Here is a 16737-nt window from a genome sequence, read left to right as displayed (position 1 = left end):
CTCTGGGAGTTGGTGATGGACAGGGAAGCCTGGTGTATTGCAGTCCATAGGGCTGCAAAGAGTTGGACACGACTGAGCTACTGAACTAACTGAACTGAAAAATAATCACAAACATCTTTCCATAATACCAGATACTCCCTGATATTGAGTATTACCTTTTAACATTTTTTTTTTAATGGGCTTGTATTTTTCCATCACCATAATTAAAAAAAAACTAAATCCTTATTCTGACTTTTTACCACTTGCACAATGCTATGATAAACATTTTTGCACATTTTGTACATACTTCTTAGCACATTTGTTTTATTATTTTCTTATAATCAACTCTCAGGTGTGGAATTCATGACTCACAGGAGATGTCCCTTTTCCATATCCTTGATAAGAATTTGAGTCTGGAGATGAGAGATGACAGTGATTTGTACTCCCATCAGCAGAATGAAAAGGCCTATATTCCCACACTCTTGCCAGAAATGGGTATTTTGTAATAAAAAAATTGTTTTTGGCCTCACAGCATGGCATATGGGACACTAGTTCCTGGACCAGGGATCAAACCTGTGCCCCCTGCATTGGAATCATGGAGTCTTAACCACTGAACCACCAGAGAACTTCAGAAATGGGTATTATGGACTAGCATCTTTTCTTTCAAGACTTTAGTTAGTTCTGAAATAAGCCTCATATCAAATAGAAATTGCTCTCAGGCATCACTGTAGTCCAGGTATAATTCTAACCTTGCATCAGATGTAGATTTGATAGTCACGTACCTCTACAAACAAGATTGGGAAGATACCAACTTTATCTCCCAACTTGCCTTCTGCCCAGTTCTCATCCACTCGGCTGATCACAGTGATGATATCATCCTGAAAGAGAGAAAGTCTCCTGGTTAACATTTACTCTCAGTTTTCTGGGAGGGAAAGCTTTTCATGGAGATCAGCTTGGAATCTCAGATGGTGTAAGGTGCAAGTAAGGTAACTCTTTCATAATCTATTTACAAAATCTCTCTGCTAAAATACTCTTTTCTCCATTAAGGGCAGTATTTGGGTCACTAAGACCAAAAGAGGAGTAGAAATAATCTGGAGTACCAAGGAAATCCATTAAGAAAACTTGGAAATATCTCTAATTTTCCATCACCTGCAGAATCAGGGCTTTTCATTTGAATTAATCTGATGAGAAATCAACATGGAAGACATAGAGAGACAGACTTAGCAAAAGGAAGGATGCATTGTATTCTGATTTTGAGCACTTTTCAGAACGTGTTCCATTTTTAATGTATCAAACATAAAATGGCTCTTTATTCAAGTTTTTATTATCAAAGGTTATATGGAGATTTGTAGAAACATTTGGAAACGTAAATAGGCAAAACAAAGAATTCTATCACAATATAGATACAATCAGTGTTAACCTCTTGGTTAACATGTTTTTTCCCCAGGTTCTTTTATATGAAGATAAAATATATATAAATAAATATATGAAATTATAATATATTTTATATTTAATATAAAATTAGAAACTAAAATTTTAAAAACTTTTTCAAAAACATGTATACAGGCATACAATAAAGCATAAATATTTTAGATGTAAAGCTTGATGAAGTTTTAAAATTGAATATATCCACAAAGCCCCCATCTGGAGCAAGAGAGATGAATATTTCCAGCACCTAGATGGCTCTTGTGCTTTTCCCTGACACCTAGCAAGAAGTTACCTCCACTCTGACTCTAGCATGTATATTCATTTGTCTTCTTTTGTATTAATTCAAATCAAGTCATATAGGATACGTTGTTTTTTTCCCTTAATATCATGTCAGGAACATCTTTCCATGTCCACACCTGTTCATCGATCTAAGTCTGAATATTCATCTATCTAAATCTGAATATTCATCCACTGATCTCTCTGATCTATGTCCCTTAGTAATGTAGATGAATCTAAATCTAAATTCATTACGGCATTATACCGTTTCTTAGATTTCTTTGTCCTTAGTATAATCTGCAGTTACACATGTTTACGTTGTGATTGCTATAATGTCTGTCTATCCCATAAGACCATAAACTCTATGTCTGTAGGGCCTGGATCTATTTTGATCATTTTTTTCCTCAGGACCTTATACAGTGGCTTCCTTTTAGCAGTCAACCAATCAGTTTTTATTATTTCTTTTATTGAGGTATAGTTGATGTGCAATATAAGTTTCAGGTGTATAACACAGTGATTCACAATTTTTAAACAATCAGTATTTCTTGAATGCATGCATGGGTAAATGAATTAATGCACGTGTGAATAAATAGGAAAATTTACTGAGACAGAATAGCTTTGGGAGAAAAGATCTTGAGTTTTTTTTAGACATGCTGCATTTAGGAACACCATGAGATTTCCTAGTGAAGTCTCAGTCTATGATAGCCTTCTGCCACTGTGCTGTGCTCAGTCGTGTCAGACTCTGTGATTCTATGAACTATAGCCTGACAGGCTCTCTGTTCATTGGATTTTCTGGGCAAGAATACTGGAGTGGGCTACCATTTCCTCCTCCAAGGGATCTTCCCAACCCAAGGATCAAACCAGTGTCTCCTGAATTGGCAGACAGATTCTTTATCGATGAGCCATTGGGGAAGCCCTGATAATCTCCTAGGAGGGAACAAATCCTCTCTTCTGAGTCCTTTGTCATAACTTCCCATTTATGTGTTTGCTCCTTCCACTAGACTGCTGGCTCCTTGAAGATATGGACAATGACTCTTCACTGTATCTGCATAGACAGCCTGGTACATGGATGAATTCAGTGAATGAACAAGTTCTTGGGTAAGTGTCCTGGTTTGCAAATTCCCAGAGAGGGGACACAAAAGCAGATATGCTCCCTGTCTATGTCTTCCTCTGGCTGTGTCCCCAGAGCTCAGTGTCTAATGCCAGGGATAAAGTAAATACTCAACAAATGCTTGTGGAATTGAACTGCTGTCCTCTGGCTGTAGCCAAAGTATAAAATGTGCAGGTCGGCTACTGAATGGTATTCTTTAGGGGACTCACTCTGAGGTGCGACGACAATAACAAAGATCAGTATTTCATAATATGGAGGACAGTGAAGTTATCTGGTCTGAGGGAATCTGAAGCAAATCTCATTTCAGGGAGTGATGGAATAAAAATATTTTATAAAACAAAAGACTTTTCCTGAACTGAGTAGCAGTGCTACTTGCACTTGTATTTGACTTAAGTTGCAAAGAATAAAAATTACCCCAACTTTGGTTTCTATGAGAAAATTTGAATGTTTAGGGAATAATAAATACTGAATTTTGTTGTTGCTCAGTTGCTACGTTGCTAACTCTTTGTAGCCCCATGGACTGCAGCATACCAGACTTCCCCGTCCTCACTACCTCCTGCAGGTTGCTCAAATTCGAGACTTAGATAGAGTACAGTTGACCCTCTGAATCCACGGACTCTGCATCCTCAGGATTCAGTGTGTCCTGGATCTACCCCCTCACCCCGAATATACAGGGATGGCTATAGTCTAGACTTTAGCAGACTTGTTGCTTACAAATGGTGAAGAATCAGCCAATAAAAAAGAGAGGTAAAAAAAATCATAGGGTAACTGATGTCCTTGGAAAGTATATCTTGTAAGAGGTTATTTATGTGTAAAGATATAATTATGTTATTGTGTGTGTTTGGAGTGGTTTTTAAAAAGTTACTTATTTATCTATGGTTGTGATGGGTCTTTGTTGCTACACACGGAGTTTCTCTAGTTGCCGAGAGTGAGGGTCATTGTTGTGGTATGCGGGCTTCTCATTGCAGTGGCTTCTGATGTTGAGGAGCACAGGCTCTAGGCATGCAGGCTTCAGTAATTGCTGTTTGGAGTGTTTTGAATGCAATGTCTACAGACAAAATAGTGTTGTAAACAAGCAGTAGTGAACTTGGTCAGCAAGAATATCCTTACAGACACTCAATGAAGAGGTAAGATCTGTAGTTCTATATAGCATGCTATTAAACTATGTTTACAATTTTCTGGCTAACCATCTGTTTCTCCCACTACTCTGCCCAAGCACAGATGCTGTGACTTGTTCATGCTATCTCCCCAGTGTCTGAAAAGAATAGGTGGTCAAAAGTGACTGCAGAATGAATGAATGAGTATATGGATACTTAGTTTCATAATTGCAATACAAATGTTTGAGAACCTCCATCAAACTCCTGTTAGATTTCTCTGGTGACCACCTCCATATCGTTTGAAGTATACATACGCATAACATATATAAGCACACGTTGTTCATCGTTGTTTGGTCACTAAATTGTGTCTGACTCTTTGAGACTGTGTGGACTGCAGTCCACCAGGTTCCTCTGTCCACGGAAATCTCCAGGCAAGAATACTGGAGTGGGTTGCCATTTCCTCCTTCAGGAGATCTTCCTAAGCTAGGGATCAAACCTGCGTCTCCTGCATTGGCAGGTGGATTCTTTACCACTGAGCTACTAGGGAAGCCTGTATAAAATGTAATTTAAAAAAAAATCAACAAATATTAAACAAACAACTTAAGTTCTGCCACAGCCTTTATGTGATCACTGGTGACTTTGGTGGCTGCCCAGAATCTCACCTTGAGGAAGGTCAGGCAGTCCTGGTTCTCACTCCTGTCCTTGTCACGAAGGTCAAAGTTATAGAGGGCCCGGCACAGTGGGGGTGGCTGGGGCAGCTGCTTGATGACCTCCACGGAGCTGGCTGGGAAGACTCCACTGACTCCATTAATTTCCCCCTGGTACCAGTTCTCATCCAGCTGTCTTCGGAGGAGGATGACATCTCCCTTATTAAACCTCAGGTCACCGGGATTCTGCCCTCGGTAGTTGCATAGGGCCTTTGCTCGAGGCACCTGGAGCGACACAGATCAAGAAAATATGTATGGCCTAGAGGCTGGAGGAACCAAGGGGGTCACATTAGTTACTAATTACAAAGTATTTTCCATGCACTAAGTGCCATAGGTGGATTACCTTGTTTAACCTTTGAGACAGACAGCATTATCCCCGTTTCTAAGGTGGAGTGACTGAGGCACAGAGGGGTGTAGTAACTCACTTAAGGTAGTACAGCTGGGAAATGGCGATATGGGGCTTGAACTCAGACAATCTGATTTTAGAGACCCTGTTCTTAATCACTATGCAGGGAGCAGGACTTTGGACTTGACTCTGCAACTAGGGGAACTTGAGTAAGACCGTGATTCTTGCTAGGAATACTGATTTTGAATTCTGGCTTCACCTCTTTGCTCTTGTGTGACTACAGTCAAGTTATTTCATCTTTCTTAAACCATGTTCACTTATAAGATGAAGTGATAACAATACCTACCTTATTAGAGTTGCTGTGAGGACTAAAGAATATTAATGATGCATTTGGGTTTTGTTTCATATTTTGCATAGAATGTGCTCAATAGATGACACCTCTTAGAATGATCATCTGTAATGCAGGGCTAATGATATCAGTTGTACCTACTCCTCAGTGTTAATGGGAAGAAAACTGAGGTGAAAACTCCCTGAAAATAGAAAGTGCTATGTGAGAGGGATACACCATAATTTGTCTTCAGCCTTGTCTAGAAACTGAAAACCCCGTGTGTGTTTGTATCTTTAGCAAGCACAACTAAGACAAATTAACAGTCAGAAATCAGTCATCACTTAAAAAAGATCAGCTAAAGAATTGTTATTTGTCAAATCAGTTGTCAGTCTAAACAATTATTTCAGTCAATTTTTTCCCCCTAATTGAAACTGGTTTCTCCACAGAGAAACGGTCTCACTCTGGTCTTGCTTGAAGTCAGTTTGACAAATGGAAAGTTCTAGTAACTTGGGTTTTATAGAAAGCCCTTCAGTGTCACCTGCAATTGTATTGTATTTTGTGTTTTCCTCAGTCATTGGGTGGAGTAGCCCCTCGGCTGGGGACAGACTTGCTATTTATGAGGGGGAGGTAAGGAGACGTTAATTCAGTTCTTCAAGGACCTTCTGAGTCTTCAATGTTCATTTAAAAATGAACTGTAAACAGCTTAGGGATCGAGATGAGACCTGAACAGCACCATATGGCTCATGGGATGGCAGACCAGTGTGTTTCTGCTGGTCCCTGGGGAGTTAGACAACCACGGGAACACACTCATCTGGTGGACAAATAAGCCAAGATGTTTGCACTAGGAGGTTTAACACAGTGTTGTGTATAAACAGAATCAGTTGAATAAATTATGATACACCCATACAATGGAAAACCCTGCAATCATTAAAGCTGATGATGTTGATCTATAATTAACAACATTGAGAGTTACTCATATTGTTAAGTATAACAGAAGAGATTAAAAACAGTTATGTACACTAGACTTTCTTTATAAATATATATATATATATTTATATATATTCACCTGAGGAAAATGCTAGATGGCTGTACACTAACATTTGAAAAGTGGTTATTTCTAAATGGTGAGATTTTTGAATATTTTTTTAAAAAGTTCCCCTAAGTGCTTTGCTGTGTTTTCTAACTTTTATACAATGGAGTAATTGTGTTGTCTATTAAAATTGGATGGTGAAAAGGAAATGAATGAAGCTGGGGGATGAGAAGTGAAAGGTATGGGAGGAATTTAGGAAGGTATGGGAGGAATTTAGGAAGAAAATAAGCCAAGCTAAGTAGGACTAACAAACCATGGAACTACCTTTTGGAGAAGCTGTTCCCTTACATGAGAAGTAAGCAGGTGGAAGCAGAATGAGAGTGGAGGATTTCTGGGGAATGATCTAAATCTGTTAGACTTCCAGGGTGAGCTATATCAGGGAGTAATAGTTGTCAGTCTCTATGCCTTCTCTCAGTTTTATGTTGTAATATAAATCACATTTTTCTGGGTACGTCAGCATTTGGCACACACAGGTCACATTTACCAGCCTCTGCTGAAGCTGAAACTCCAATACTTTGGCCACTTGATTCGAAGAACTGACTCACTGGAAAAGACCCTAATGCTGGGAAAGACTGAAGACAGGAGGAGAAGGGGACGACAGAGGATAAGATGGTTGGATGGCATCACCGACTCGATGGACTTGAGTTTGAGCAAGCTCTGGGAATTGGAGATGGACACAGAAACCTGGCACGCTGCTGTCCATGGGGTCGCAAAGAGTCGGACATGACTGAGTGACTGAACTGAACTCAACCAGCAGCTACATCTGGCCAAAAGGATATAAGTACATTTTAGGAAATGTCCTTACTGAGAAGGACTGACTTTCTTTTCCTTTCCTCCATTTTGTTATGGGGAATGTGGACATGATTGCTGGAGCTCCAGCTGCCATCTTGAACAATGAGGATGAAAGTCTCACCTAAAAGGGGGGGAAGTAGTCTGCATTGTAGAGCTGCTAGGCAAGTCCTGGATTACTTTACATCCCAATTTTTATCTGAAAGCTAAATGAACTTCCATCTTGCCTAATACACTGTCATTTTTGATTCATAAAAGGAAAGGAAAGCAAAGGAAGGAGGAATGAAAAATTAGGGGAAAAAAGAATTTAAGCCCTTTTGACTTTGCATAATAAGATGATATCAATATCTAATATTTATTCAGCATTTCTTCCTATGTACCAGATACTGTGCTAAGCACTCCACAATATCTTTTATTTAATTCTCACCATCTGTGATTAGAAAACTGGGGATCAGAGAAGTTAAAAATTTGCCTGAGTTCATGAACTGTTTAGCTGCATTTTTATGGCACTTTCCCCTTCATCCAACTCAGCCTCTGGTCTGAGTTACATTTTATTCTAACTAAAATAGGAGCAATGGAGATTCAACGCAGGTGTTGTAAATGGCCAAGTTGCTTTTTTCCTTTCTTTTCTGGAAGACATTCCCATACAAGTGGCTTACATATTTTAATGACCACCGGGCAAGAATATTAAACTAAAACTGCACAAACTGCTTAAATCTCTTTGAAGAGACATAAACTTTGAAACCCTGAGATAGTACTAATTGTCTGACCATCACCATCTTATCTCCATCTCCCTTCAGTAGAGATAAAGGATTGTGGAAGCAGATTGTAAATTCTACTTTTAACATGAAAATATTTTCCATCACCTTTTCTCTTCATTGTCCCCTTTTATTCTCAGTTCTACATTCATACTTATAGGAAACATTGGCTTCTACGTTGTAAAGGTGGTGGAGGTGGGGGTGGGGATGGGGAAGAAGAAAGAGACAGAATCTGAAGAGGGGAAGGAAATGAACACTTGTTGTGGTTGTGGCAAGCCATAGAAATTTGTCTTATTGTCCTACTGTGGGCTTCCCAGGTGGCTCAGTGATAGAGTCTACCTGCGGTGTAGGAGACATAGGAGATGTGGGTTTGATCCCTGGGTTGGGAAGATCCCCTGGAGAAGGAAATGGCAACCCACTCTAGCATTCTTGCCTGGAAAATCCCATGGACAGAGGAGCTTGGCAGGTAACCTACCATCCATGGGGTTGCAATAGAGTCAGACATGACTTAGCAACTAAACAACAACAATAATTGCATTTTCCATGTACTAGCTCATTCATATGATCTCAAATCCTGTGAAATAGTTTTATCTTAATTTTATCAATGAAGAAACAGAAGTTCTGAGCTGTCCAACGTTGAGGCAAAGTCACACAGCCAATGACCAGCGGCCCTGAGACTGACTTCCGTTCATTTGACCTCAAAGCCTGAGTTCTGTTTCATCCTCCTGAAATCACCTAGTATGTTATCCATCATAAAATTCATTTGGGGTGTTGTTTTATAATCAAAATCTGAACAGAGTTTGAATGTGATTTGCTTGCTGCTGATAGCATTAGCATGAATTATTGAACTTCAGAGCCCTCATGTAAAAGTTAAGCACCTGAAGAGACTGAGCTGGTTGATTCTATCTGGTCCTCAAAGGTTCTCTCAAGGGAAAATGACTCCAAGTTCCACAGCAGCCATCACCCGGTGTATTGCTGGAAACAGCTTTTACTACCCTGACTGTTTTCTGTCTTGACAGGTGCAGGTGGGAGGGGAGATGAGGATAAAGTGAGTGTGGAGGTTTCAGAGTCAGGTCATAACCAAATGTTTTTCCTGGTGCTTTTCAAAGACCCAGACAATCCAATGGAAGGCTGAGTGTGTGGCCAGCAAGCTATCCTTTTCTGAGATTCAAAAGACTTAGTAAGTCAATGTGCCGGTCTATTGGTCTGTCACCTCAGCAGGGTCTGAATGCCTTGAGGGCCATCTTTTGAGGGAAGATAAAGCACAGGACACTGAAATAAGGACACAGGGGCATGCAGAGATATTCATGGTAAAATTATGTTGCAGTATTTATGTGTGTTACTAGTAAAATGGCAGGTGTCCCTTCTCTGAGGATCCACCTGTTTGGATCCATCTTCTCAGAGGCATGTCATTCACTCTGGTCACACCACATACACATGGGTATGTGGCCCAGGCTGGCCACTAATAAACTGAGCAAGGCCCCATGGGGGCCTTTCTGGGGACAGAACTAACCCCTATCCAGTGCCATGTCCTCTGCTTTTTGTTTATATGAAAAAAGTTTTAGCCTCCTAAGGCTTCCCTGAGTTTCAGAAAACAAATTTAAGATGAGAAAATGCAGAAACAAGAACAGCCAAGTAAGACACAATAAATAGTTTAGTCATAATACAAAGTCAAGGACCTTTCGTTTCTCATCAAGGATGATAGATAATATTCTGAGCCATGTCCTTGAGTTGTTTTATAGATACTAAAATCCCCATCAGGTGAAAAAAGTGATGACCACATACACGTAGAACCCAGACCAGTCAAAACCAAAAGGTTGACGCTGTTAACTCGCTAAATACCACCCAGTTACCTCTCCACCAACCACCAGAAAAATATCCATGAGCTGATCAGGCATCCTGCAACCCTCTCCTTCATCTTGCCTTTAAAATCCCTTCCCTGAAATCCTTTGGGGAGTTTGGGTCTTTTGAGCATTAGCCACCCATTCTCCCTGCTTGGTGTTCCGCAATTAATGCTGCACTTTCCTCACCACAACTGATGTCAGTAGATTGGTTTTACCATGTGGGTGAGTGGACCCAAGTTTGGCTCAGTAACAGAGTGCCCAAATCCTCCTGGTATAATGCCGGTACAGGGCAGGCATGTGCTCCAAATTGGGTCAGTTAGAATCTTCTTTGATGTGTGATATATAGACACCCAAGAAGAGAGTGTTTCTTTTGGATCATGAGCCTGGAGGTGGTGAGCCTTGGACTACCAGTGATGATATTTCCCAGACACCAGACACACCTTCCTGAATGAAGGTGCAGAAGGCACAAGAACTAGCGATACCATAAGATAAATAGGTAACTATAATAGGTATTGATGGACAGAGCCTTGGCAATAAAATTTGAATGTCTACATCCAGCTATGCCTGAAGGATACACAGTTAAATGAGATGATATTCCCAATGCACTGTTTATTATTGAAATTACCTGGAATTGTTTTCTGACCCTGAAACTGAAAAAGTCTTGATTAATACATATTATAACCCCATAGACAGTAAAACTGCAAAACAGAGAAATAACCAAATGGCAGAATTCAAAAACAGCAGCAGGTCTATCTGCCAACAAGCTCTGAGCTTATTTCCAATTGGAAAATAAAGGAGGCAGGTGGAATGATAACAGGGTAAGAGAAAAGGAGCCCAAATTGAATGGAACCATCACAGTGATCCAGACAAGGGAAAAAGCTTTGCTGCAGTGAACTTTCAGCCTGCTCCTGGGTAACGAGCTGTTTACCATGCATGAATGGCACTCCCCACTTGTTTAGAAAGAGGCTGGCCTGGTTCTCTACTCCTGGCATTGGGTGGGGCCAAAGCCAACATGCTGACTTAACTGCTTACCTCCTTTTGCTGGTCACAAGGTGGCCCATCACGGGAGAATGGAGCCAAGAGAAAACATTCTGGCCTTTGGCTCAAGTTATCAGTCACCAGGCTATGAATTCCCTACCGGATAATTTAGGGTTCATGTCTGAAACACCTCTTAAATTCTATCTCTGAGGCCTGGACACAAGCAGGTGTTTAATAAATGCTTGGTGAATGAATGCGTTTGTGAATTAATCCAGAAACATCCAGGAATTGCCATTCTTGGAGGAAAAGAATGCATATTAGATTACTAATTATGACTGATAATAATTATTTGAAAGATCTATTGGCATGAGCTAGAAAATAAAAAAAAAGGAGAGTTGGGGTCCTATTTTCCAAATTGCCCTGAATTTTAACAATTTAGCACTACACATACTCAGAAAGTGTTCCATACTCAAATAGGCTCAGGAATCACTGAGTTGAACAAACTCATACAGGCTTGTTACTGGCAGGCTTCTCAGAAGCTCCACTCCGCTCATGTGACTTTGTGTTGCCATCTGAACCACTTTGCAAGGTTGGCAGGATATGCCTGGGGAATGCTGGGTAAAGCAAACATAACTTCGCCCGTGACTTCACTCTGCTCATGAGGCAAAGAGTCAAGCTGACTGGCCTGGGTCCTCACTTCCTAGTTGCTTTCTTGGCCAACTGAGCCATCCTGCCTCCTTCCCTCATGGTGACAATCCTTTTGGAGCAGATAGTGGAGGCAATGGAGTATATTTTAGAAAGTGCTGGCTGGCCCTTGTGCTCATGTATCTCTGGTGAGGAGGGAGACCCCCACCCTCCCAGCACTCACTCAACAACATCATATCTGGCTGGCCTTGATAAGTCCCAGACCATCTGTTTCTGGGAGCCTGAGATCACCAGAAGGTCTGAATCTGGACATTCCTATCTGAGGCCAGGCTTATGAGACATACTATAAGAATTTCTTTTTATCGTAGAGAATTTTACTTGTTCAGGGAATGGTACTAGGGTGCAATAGAACACAGATGTTAAAGCGAAGGAAGATGTTGGTTTACATTCTGGTTTTGGTAACTGTGGCCAAATCACTTAGCCTTCTTGATTCTTAGTATGGATCATTCATAAACTCGGGCTAATACTAACACTTCTTTGTGCAGTAAACTCGGCAAATCTGTGTTAGCCAAACTCTGCAGATTCCAGTGGAAGATTTGGCCCATTCACCTGAGACATAACCTCTAAGCTGCTAGAAAATCCTGCCTGATGAGAAGAACTGTTTGCTTGGAGCCTTGGGACATAGCAGACTAAGTGAGCAATGCAATTTATGTTGGGGAGAGGCTGGGTTATGCAGTAAAAACGTGACCTCTGGAGGGGCTAGAGACTAAGGCCAGCTGCATGGGAAGCCAGTCACACCTACCTGACTGACCCGCAGTAAGAACCCTGGACATCGAGTCTTGGGCACGCTTCCTTGGTTGGCAATGCTTCATGTGTGTGCTCATGCACTGTTACAGGGAGAAATAAGTGCTGTCTGTGAAACTCATCTGGGAGAGGATGACTAAAAGCTGTGCCAGGTCTCTCCCACATTCTATTCTTTGTGCTTTTCTTTTCTTTTCTTTTTGTTTCTGACTTTAGTCTGTATCCTTTCACTGTAATAAATCGTAACTGCATATAAGGCGGTTCTCTGATGGCTTAGATGGAAAAGAATCTGACTGCAATGCGGGAGACCCAGGTTCGATCCCTGATCGGGAAGATTCCCCTGGAGAAGGGAATGGCCACCCACTCCAGTATTCTTGCCTGGGAAATCCCACGGACAGAGAAGCCTGGTGGGCTACGTATAACAGATTTGCTCAGTTCTGTGAGCCCATCTAGGGAATCACTGAATCCTGGGGATTCTTGGGGACCCTGAACACACTTTCTCATGGGTTTGCTGAGAAGCCTAATGAGATAAATTACACAGAATACTTAGTAAAATTCTTAGCAAATAAGAAGTATTAAAATAGAATTGCTTAGATATTTTTTGCCCAAAGGAAGAAAGGAGAGTAATGAGCTTGCTGTTATACCTTCTGGACTGACTTTTCCAGCCCCACATCTCACTCTTTCTTTCAATAAGTATTTTTTTTTCTTTTTTTGTTTTTCTTTTTTTTGTTTTTATTTTATTTTATTTAACTTTATAATATTGTATTGGTTTTGCCATATATCAAAATGAATCTGCCACAGGTATACATGTGTTCCCCATCCTGAACCCTCCTCCCTCCTCCCTCCTCCCTCCTCCCTCCTCCCTCCCCATACCATCCCTCTGGGTCATCCCGGTGCACCAGCCCCAAGCATCCAGTATCATGCATCGAACCTGGACTGGCGACTCGTTTCATATATGATATTATACATATTTCAATGCCATTCTCCCAAATCATCCCACCCTCTCCCTCTCCCACAGAGTCCAAAAGACTGTTCTATACATCAGTGTCTCTTTTGCTGTCTCGTATACAGGGTTATTGTTACCATCTTTCTAAATTCCGTATATATGCATTAGTATACTGTATTGGTGTTTTTCTTTCTGGCTTACTTCACTCTGTATAATAGGCTCCAGTTTCATCCACCTCATTAGAACTGATTCAAATGTATTCTTTTTAATGGCTGGGTAATACTCCATTGTGTATATGTACCACAGCTTTCTTATCCGTTCATCTGCTGATGGACATCAATAAGTATTTTTTAAAAATATTTCTGTGGTTACACCAGCTCTTAGTTGTGGCACATGGAATCTTTCAGCTGTGGCTTGTGAATTTGCAGTTGCGACATGCAAACCCTTAGTTGCAGCATGTGGGATCCAGTTTCCTGACCAGGGATCGAACCCGGGCTCCTTGTATTGGGAGCACAGAGTCTTAGCCAATGGGCCATCAGGGAAGTCCCTTAAGTATTTTTGAGTGCCAACTATGCCAGGTGTTGTCTAGTTGTAGGGGGAAACAACGATCAAACTTAAGTAAACAATTATGTATATAACTAGAAGTTGGAGTGCTATAGAGGAGAATAGGGAGGTGAGAGAACCTGAGAAATAGAAGGAGAACCAGTGCAAGGAAGGTTCTTATTATTGGTTCTATAGCTAAACATCTCCATTGTAAAGCAATTATCTTCCAATTTCAAAAAGTCTCTTCTGTCCTGCAACTTCTGTCATGTATCTCTCTCCTCTTTCCCTGAAGTCTTCTGTCTCAGGCCTCTCCTGCTTCTGGGAAGAGAGCTGGAAGGGCACAGACCCACATGTGCCTTCTTTATCTCCAGCCACTGTGAGTCAGTGGATATGGCATTTCTTCCTTCCCCCTGAATCAAATATCAATAAGGCACCCGGAACATGCCAGCCTTCTTTCTCCTGGTCCCTCCTGCCTCCTTCCTGAGTTATCAGGGGTCCTAAAGCAGGAATTAAATTATATTCACCCATTCCAGTCCCTTTTAGGTCACTGATTCCTAAAATGTTGATGTTCATTCTTGCCATCTCCTCTTTGACCACTTCTGATTTACCTTGATTCATGGATCTAACATTCCAGGTTCCTATGCAATACTGCTCTTTACAGCATCAGACTTTACTTTCATCACCAGTCGCATCCACAACTGGGTATTGTTTTTGCTTTGGCTCCATCTCTTCATTCTTTCTGGAGTTATTTCTCCACTGATCTCCAGTAGCATACTGGGCACATACCGACCTGGGGAGTTCATCTTTCAGTGTCATATCTTTTTGCCTTTTTATACTGTTCATGGAGTTCTCAAGTCAAGAATACTGAAGTGGTTTGCCATTCCCTTCTCCAGTAGACCACATTTTGTCAGAACTCTCCACAATGAGTCATCTGTCTTGGGTGGCCCTATACGAAGGCTCATAGTTGCATTGAGTTAGACAAGGCTGTGGTCCATATGGGGGCTTCCCTGATAGCTCATTTGGTAAAGAATCCACCTGCAATGCAGGAGACCCTGGTTTGATTCCTGGGTTGGGAAGATCTCCTGGAGAAGGGATAGGCTACCCACTCTAATATTCTCGGGCTTCTCTTGTGGCTCAGCTGGTAAAGAATTCACCTGCAATGTGGGAGACCTGGGTTTGATCCCTGGATTAGTTTGATTAGTTTTCTGTGATTGTGGTTTTCATTCTGTCCATAAGGATAAGAGGCTTATGGAAGCTTCCTGATGGGAGAGACTAACTGTGGGGGAAACTGGGTCTTGTTCTGATGGGCGGGACCATTCTCAGTAAATCTTTAATCCAATTTTCTGTTGATGGGCAGGGCTCTGTTCCCTCTCTGTTGTTTGACTTGAGATCAAACTATGGTGGAGGTAATAAAGATAATGGCGACTTCCTTCAAAAGGTCTCCTGCACACACTGCTACACTCAAAATCACTGCAGATGATGACTGCAGCCATGAAATTAAAAGGTGCTTGCTCCTTGGAAGAAAAGCTATGACCAACCTAGACAGCTTATTAGAAAGCAGAGACATTACTTTGCTGACAAAGGTCCGTCTAGTCAAAGCTATGGTTTTTCCAGTAGTCATGTATGGATGTGAGAGCTGGACTGTAAAGAAAGCTGAACGCTGAAGAATTGATGCTTTTAAATTGTGGTGTTGGAAAAGACTCTTGAGGGTCCCTTGGACTGCAAGGAGACCCAACCAGTCAGTCCTAAAGGAAATCAGTCCTGAATATTCACTGGAAGGACTGATGCTAAAGCTGAAACTCCAATACTTTGGCTACCTGATGCGAAGAACTGACTCCTTGGAAAAGACCCTGATGCTGGGAAACATTGAAGGTGGGAGCAGAAGGGGACGACAGAGGATGAGATGGTTGGATGGCATCACCGACTCAATGGACATGAATTTGAGCAAGGTCTGGGAGTTGGTGATGGACAGGAAAGTCTGGTGTGCTGTAGTCCATGGGGTCACAGAGAGTCAGACATGACTGAGCGACTGAACTGAACTGAAAGCCGGAAAGGGCTTCCTGGTAGCTCAGCTGGTAAAGAATCTGCCTGCAATGCAGGAGACCCTGGTTCGATTCTGGGGTTGGGAAAATCCCCTGGAGGAGGGCATGACAACCCACTCCAGTATTCTTGCCTGGAGAATCCCCATGGACAGAGGAGCCTGGCAGGCTATAGTCCATGGGGTTGCAAAGAATCAGACATGACTGAGTGACTAAGCACAGCACAGCAAAGCAGGAAAAGGCGAAGAAAGCAGGAGTTCACACCAGTGATCAGAGATAGAACCACTCACAACCAGCAGCCTCTTTTCAGGATCACTATTAGCATGCTTTCATTTTTCCTTCCAAACATTTCTCTGAGGTTGCTTTGGAGGTGATTTCATTCCCCCGGCACAGGAAGTAATGCCCTACACATTCATAGCCATAACCCTTTCTCCTGCCATCAGGTGATTTTTGATACACAGCTTGGGGTTGCTTTTGAGATGAGTGGGGTGTCTGATCCTGAAGCTGCTGGTGGCCTTGTCTTCTTCCAGGAGGGCACAGGGAATCCTGAAGGAAGGGCTGGAGGTGTGTGGGAGCCTGAAGGACAAAGGGAAGAGCCACCTCACCCATTCTGGGGGCCCTTCTGCCCTCATTCATTTTTCCCATTCCCCGAGAGAGCTTTTCCTGTAGGTGTGGTGCTGGAGTGTCTTTCCATTTGGTTTGAGAAACTGAGCCCAAGCCACCACACAGGGAGGAAAGATGAGTCAAATGACCCTCCCACCGTCACCGCCACTTCTCCCCTTGGGGGTAAGCTCTGCTAGCATGTACACTGGCTTTCTCCCCCCAAGTTCTTTCTATCCTTTTACCTCCGCGTGGAGGTTTCTGGAGTGGAAGGAGGAATGACGCACTTAAACAGCACAGAGTTTCTGATCAAGGAGCCATTGGGTCTGAGCACTGGAGGTGGCCCCAAGATGAGACACACAACGCATAGACTTGGTCCTCGAAGCACTGAACCTCTCTGGGCCTCAGTTTCCTTAACTGCAAAGCGAAGAA

General features: G+C 42.0%; 1 protein-coding gene across 3 annotated transcripts in view; it reads right to left on the bottom strand.

Annotated features, from left to right (window-relative positions):
* The window catches only part of SH3RF2 (SH3 domain containing ring finger 2), a 148802-nt gene that overhangs the window by 78371 nt on the left and 53694 nt on the right, over positions 1-16737 (bottom strand). For all 3 annotated transcript variants that reach the window (XM_005209539.5, XM_059888350.1, NM_001083753.2), the window contains 2 exons: positions 4554-4823; positions 762-857 (listed from right to left, as the gene is read on the bottom strand). In XM_005209539.5, coding sequence (XP_005209596.1) covers positions 762-857; positions 4554-4823 — 366 coding nt within the window. The remainder of the gene's footprint in view (positions 1-761; positions 858-4553; positions 4824-16737) is intronic.

This window comes from Bos taurus, chromosome 7, assembly GCF_002263795.3.
Source record: "Bos taurus isolate L1 Dominette 01449 registration number 42190680 breed Hereford chromosome 7, ARS-UCD2.0, whole genome shotgun sequence".
In the NCBI taxonomy this organism is placed as follows: domain Eukaryota; kingdom Metazoa; phylum Chordata; class Mammalia; order Artiodactyla; family Bovidae; genus Bos; species Bos taurus.
Note: the sequence above shows the minus strand (reverse complement) of the source record. Positions and strands in the feature narration are given on the sequence as shown.